The sequence below is a fragment of the Echeneis naucrates genome, chromosome 8 (genome assembly GCF_900963305.1).
Source record: "Echeneis naucrates chromosome 8, fEcheNa1.1, whole genome shotgun sequence".
Lineage (NCBI taxonomy): Eukaryota > Metazoa > Chordata > Actinopteri > Carangiformes > Echeneidae > Echeneis > Echeneis naucrates.
Window position 1 is genome coordinate 562422 of NC_042518.1, and position 6407 is coordinate 568828.

The 6407-nt window shown below is 49.1% G+C and overlaps 1 protein-coding gene across 1 annotated transcript; it reads left to right on the forward strand.

Moving 5' to 3' along the window:
- Positions 1 to 315: 315 nt before the first annotated feature.
- On the forward strand, positions 316 to 5153 carry maza (MYC-associated zinc finger protein a (purine-binding transcription factor)). The gene is made up of 7 exons (XM_029509530.1): positions 316 to 1297; positions 2244 to 2394; positions 2935 to 3326; positions 3810 to 4072; positions 4179 to 4242; positions 4413 to 4584; positions 4792 to 5153. Exons 1-7 carry the CDS (start codon positions 1265 to 1267, stop codon positions 5115 to 5117), a joined length of 1401 nt encoding a protein of 466 aa, XP_029365390.1. The 5' UTR covers positions 316 to 1264; the 3' UTR covers positions 5118 to 5153.
- The last annotated feature ends 1254 nt before the right edge of the window (positions 5154 to 6407 follow it).

Below are 6407 nucleotides of genomic sequence, written 5' to 3' on the forward strand. Positions count from 1 at the left end.
TCTGATTTCTAATAACTGATATTTCCCATCACTCCTGACTGACTGAATACTTATCTGTATATGCAGCATTTGTAGATCCATTCACTTTAATTTTGTACTTTACTATTCATTTTGTTTGTGTGGTGGAGCAGCTGGAACGACCAAAAGCTGAATAACTGATTAAACTGTCGCACTAAAATAAACGTGCTACAGAATTAAAGAGGAAACATCCGTCTGTTCTTTGACTTTTTGAGTTGGTACATTTCCGTTTGGTGTTTTAAAGCACGCCGAATTTTAGCGTTTCGTATGAAAAGTAAAAAATCGTTGTCGTTGGTGCCTTTTGTCCCCGTTAACGGCCCGGAGGCCCGGCCGGGGCTGGAACTCGGCGGTCCCCGGACGGACTCCGGCTGCGGGTCGGATCCAGCTGTTGCACCTTTAAGATGCTCCGGAGGATAAAAGGCCGCTTCGGCCGAACCAGACTCCATTTTAGCGAAGACCGACTTTGGCTCGTCCGGGAACGCGGTCCGGACGAGCGGAGGGCGGACGGTCCGGGTGGATTTTCTCCGTGAAGCGGACCGGGGGGGCTTCTACGGCGGGGGCAGATCCTCTAAATGTCGGATTTCATTATTTGTCGGCCTACCGAGCAGCGGCGGCGGCGGCGGGGGCGAGAGGGACGAGCCGAGCGGGGAGGAGGAGGAGACGGGGTCCGGCGGAGACACCCGACACTTTCCCTTTAAAGAGCGGAGAGGGACAGAGGGGGAGACGGGCATAAAAAAAGAAAAGGACGGGAGACAGAGAGGGAGGGAGGGCGAGGGAGAGCCGTTAAAAAAAGAGAAAGATGGCATCCCGTCCATTGAAATGCCGAGGCGGAGCCACGGACCGCGGCCGACCCGGAGCGCTCTAGTTAGGGGACGAGCTGTACGCAACGCCGAGGCTTGGAACCCGACGCTGCGGCCTTTTCGGAGCTACCGCAGAATAAATGAGTCCCGATCAGCTGTGACGATGATTTTTCAAAACAATCTCTCTTCTGCATGCAATTCACCTGATTTTATGACAGTAGACATAAGCAAATTCTATTAAAACGCACCATTAAATGAAGCATGATAACAACCATTTTGTCGCATTTCCAAAAAGCATCTTGTCAGTGTGGATGTTTCAGATATTAATCCATAATTAACGTCGTCCGGCTCATTATCTCCGTGTTGTCCGCCAACTGACGGCCAGGTGGAGGCCGCACGTCTGTTTTCGTACCCGCAGTTGGAGCGTTTGTCCCGGCTGCCTCAGGATGGACACCTCCTGGAGCAATTTCCTTTTCCAGGTAAGTTGGAGAGTCTGAGGCGGCTGCAGCTTTCTGGGTTTGGGGCTTCGGGCTGAGGGGGGTGGGGGGTCACACAGGGGTCAGAGGGAGATGGGCTTTGGTCTGGTCCTCCACAGGGGACGGGCCCTCAGGGGCCCCAGGTCCAAGCCGAAGGGACTAATCAGCTCAGTGAGTCAGCTTTGTTGGAAGTTCGTCTTTTATTATAAAAAAAAAAATAAAAAATAAAAAATAAAAACAAACCTTACATGTTAGAAAACATTCATCCAACTGAAGTTGGTCACCGACAGTCGCCGTCTCCTGCGAAGAAGAATCTGTCATGATGTTGGTGATCTGAATGATTTTAAATTCACCACATTTTGTTGAGTATTTTCAGATTTATTTTTTGGCCAACTACTTTATTTAGCTTCCTTAACTTCCCTCCACATCGACTGCTCTTTAGCAGGAACATAATTTTTAATCTGAAGTCTTGAAACTTAATTTTCTACCTGGTGGATCAACAGCTGATTCCTGATCAATATGTTTGTTTCACTGGAGGAGACCAAACACAGAGCTAAAGAGCAGGAAAAAGACTCATTGAGTCCAGATCACACTGTTCTGCTTCTCTGTGAAGAAATTTGAAGTTTGATGTCCTTTTTTATTTCAGAGGTCGCTGACAAAATAGGAAACAAGAACAGAAAAGTTTAAACAGAAAGGTGTCCAACGAACTGAGACCTTAAAATGATGATATATCAGATATATACTTATCAGTGTCATCTTTAGAACGTCACAAACTACAGAAAGAGTGGTGCTCTTTGTGTGACATCGTATTTATTACTCAAATCTCCCAACGCTATCCAGAGGTCATCGAACGCCCCATAATCTGAAAGTCAATAGTCTACTCTAAAGAAGAGAATCAGCAGAATGTGTGCAATTTGTGTTAAATTCAAATATTGTGTATTTGTGGCAGACGCCGCCGGTTCAGAGTCAACCTGAGACGCCGCTGCAGTCGGAGCTGCTGCCCGAGCTGACCGGCTCAGCTCAGAGTCCTTCAGGCGAGCACATCGTGACACCGCCATCCACCGTCGACACCGCCGCCCTGAGCGAGGAGCCCATACCTGGTGAGTGGGTGGAGTTACAGACAGGGCGGGCTTTGATTTCTTTCTTTTTTTTACATTTAGTCCATGAAGCAACAACATTTCACTGATCAGTTTCAAAATAGTGACATGTTCTTCTGACAGACTGAAATCAAATATACAGAAAAGAGACATTAACTGCATTCATCTGCTGACAATTACAGTAATATTTGTATATCTGGGAATGCCGATCTCCAGAAATAAACTATTGGATGGTATCTATCTATAAAGCAATTTCCAGTTTGTTTTATTAAAATGACACAAAATAAAGAGAATGTTGCTCCATAATAACAGTATTTAAAAAATACCAGCATCATCTGTCATTGTGACAAAATGATTATTACATGAAACAAAAACTGTGAACTGTTCTGCTGATGTTTCATGAAGCGGTTTGGCATGAATTCTCATTAAAAGTCATCAAACAGGAAAATGACTGATATTTTTAGTTAGTTTCTGCTGACAGATTTGAATGAAATGTAAATGTTGTGAGATGTTTGATGTGTTGGCATTCTGCGTGTTCTGCAGTCAAACCGCTCACCAAGCCGAGCCGGCCGGCCCACATCTGCGCCACCTGCAACAAGGAGTTCAAGAACAGCTACAACCTGCGGCGGCACCAGTCGGTGCACACGGGCATCAAGATGAAGGACCGGGCGGCCCGGGAGAAGGAGGATGGAGCGAAGGGAGGACGGGTGGAGAAGCAGACGGTCCCCCTCTCCCTCCTCCACCTCACCCTGCCCCCGCAGCCTCCCCCTCCCACTCCCCCCGTCACCGTGCAGGAGACCCTCCCCCAGCCCGGTCAGCACGCCAACCAGGAGACCCAGCCTGTCTCTGTGTCCATCGCCCCGGCAACCGTAACCATGGCTGCACCGCAGCAACCCATCCAAGCAGCTGTTGTTGTCGTCGGGTCCATGGAGCAGGTGGGTTCTCTGGGCAACGAGCCAGTCGGACTTAGATCTGCATTCAGGAGGTTTGGAGCGGGAACTGGACTCTGATTAAAGGACAGTTCGGGTCAGATCATCTTCCTGAAGTCCCATTTTAACATCACAGTGTGACCTATCTATCTACTGACCATCGGGGGGCTGTAAAATAAGCCAGGTTGAATTGAAGTCTATGGGAAAGTGGTCCTCCTTCTCCTCAGTCAATGCTTTCCTGATGATTTTATGGTCTCAGTCAAACCGTAAGTTTTTTTAGATGGTGCTCCATTTGGGGGAGGGGGGAGGGGGCGGGGCTACTGTGTGACTGACAGGATAGTGTACAGAGAAGGTCAGCTCCACATTCTCCTCCAAATGTGGCTTTATAAAAACAGCATGGCCAAATTCTGAAGTGGAGGCCCAGAGAATATTTCCTTCTCCTCCTCCTCTCCGTCACAGCTTGATGAGTTCTCTGCTTTGGCTCCACAGAATCCAAACCCCAACCCCACCCCGACCCCCAACACCAACCAGGTGAGAAAGAACCACTCCTGTGAGGCATGTGGAAAGGCCTTCAGGGACGTGTATCACCTGAATCGTCATCGGCTGTCCCATTCAGACGAGAAGCCGTACTCCTGCCCGATCTGCCAGCAGCGCTTCAAGAGGAAAGACAGGATGAGTTATCACGTGCGCTCGCATCAAGGTGGCGTGGAGAAACCCTACGTCTGTCCGAACTGCGCCAAGGCCTTCTCCAGGTACAAGTGACTTCTCATGATGTCACAGGTTGATCACAGGTCTGCTCAGTCAGTAATCTCACACACACAGTGAAGGGTGTTTTTAACAGTTTCTTCTGTGTTTTAGACCGGACCACCTCAACAGTCACGTCCGACAGGTGCACTCTACAGAGAGACCGTTCAAGTGCACGGTAACGTCTTCATCTGTCTGTTCAGCCAATATGGGTTTGTGAATCAAATAGACATTTAATGATGATGATGGTTCATGTGTATGTTCAGTAACACCTGATTGAAAAAGAGCAGGAACCTATTTGTGTTTAATCTTGATGAAGCTCCACGATTGTCGTCTCGTTTTCCACAGACGTGCACGTCGGCGTTTGCCACCCGTGATCGTCTCCGTGCTCACCTGATCCGTCACGAAGAGAAGGTGCCGTGTCACATCTGTGGAAAGCTGCTGTCCGCCGCTTACATCACAGACCACATGCGGGTCCACAACCAGTCGCAGCACCATGCCTGTCACCTCTGCAACCGCAGTAAGTCGCAGTCACATCACGAAGATGGTCATTTGGACCTCGTGGCCTGGTTTAATCCATTTGGAGGGGAGAACACTGACTGATGGCGGCAGGGTGTTCCCACCATGACACCACAAATAAGAGACTCAGCTGTTGTTTGTCTTCTCTAAAACAGACAACTATCAAACACATGGACTCAGGATTTTGTCTCTCTGTCTGTCTCTCCAGGCTTCACCACTCTCACCTATCTGCGTGTCCACGCTCAGAAGCATCACGGTCAGGAGTGGAAGGAGAGCGGTGGGGCGCGTGGGGGCTTCGGTGGGACGGGAGCTGGCGGGGTGCTGCTCTGCCAGCTGTGTGGCGTGCAGTGCAAGACGGCCACGCAGCTCCAGGGTCACATGGGGACCCACGCCAACCAGGGCGACCCCAGCCCCGATCCCACGAGCACGGCTCCCCTCGGCACCACCAGCGTGGCTGTCACGGTCTCCAGTGCTAGCACAGTGGGACTGCTGGTAACTGACTGCTCCGGTATCGCCCCCCAGCCTCACAGCTAGCACTGCTGGGAGGGCGAGGGGGGGAGCTGGGGGTGGGATGGGTGGGGTTGGAGGCGGGGGAATTGGGTAAACGGGGGCAAAGAGTTGAGAGGACACAAAGAGAAGACGACTGAGAGCAGCAGCCAAACCAGGTGAGAGCAGCAGCCGTGTGTTCAAACATGAAAACTAAAACCATCTCCGTCCACATCACATGACCATCCGCCCGCACCAGGCACGCTGCAGTCGGTATAAACAGGAAGCAGTTAATTCATTACAGGGGCAGCGAAGACAGCAACGAAAACATTACAGGAAGAGACGAGTTTAAAACAAAAACAGTAGCTGTGTTTTTCTGTCATCACGTTTAACCTCAGTTGTCTGGAGGTTTTATTCCTTCTGCAGGCCGTCATCGCTGACTCCATGAACGTTCAGGGTCTGTTTCCTTCTCTCCCGCCAGAAGACAGACTGCCACAGGAGTGTTGATGAGCTCGGCTCCAGTGGCGGCGTTGAACCGCCGACCTGCCTCTGATGCTGAGGGGCACACACTTCCTGTCCACGTCCTGTGTCAGAGGACTCAAACGTCAGGGAACAGATGGTGGAACAGAAACCTCTCTTCATTCGCAGAGGAGGCAAATTGATGTGCATTTTTATTCTTCTGGCTTAGCACTTAGCTGTTTCTTTTCGAGATCATGTCATCGTTTTAGTTTTTAACTGACCTGCACAGCCTGTCATGGTTTTGTAAAGCTGTTTCTGTTTTTACATCTTTTATATTCCATGATATTAGTGTTTGTTTGTGACGAGGAAAGCGACCTAAAGTCCTCGATTAACTTGACTTCTCAGTTTCTCTCCTAACTTTTTACAGAACAGCCTCCAGTTTTCCTTTGGTCAGAGCCTTCAGTGCAGGGTGCAGTTTCAGACAGGCCGTCATGTACATACACTTTTCTAGAGCTGATAAAGGCAAACTATTAGTTGTTTGTGTATATTCTCCATGAACATTGAATGTGCATAACTTCTTTGCTTCGTTCTAATCTTTGTTCTTTCTCTGGATGCTGATTTGTTCATTCTTGAAATGGTAAATTTCCATGTAATTTGTAGCTTGGTGACACATTTTCTGTGGCTGTGCATATTGATTGTACTTGGCATAGTGCATAGCACCTCGTTACTACTGTATTAAAAAGCACTAAAATGCATGTGTGGATTCAAGATGAAATGACCGAGTCGTCCTGCACTTCATCCACCGTCAGTGGTGGAAGAAACAAGCTGATCAACTTTACTCCTCCATTTCCATTTTGAGCAGCTTTACAGGCTGACAGT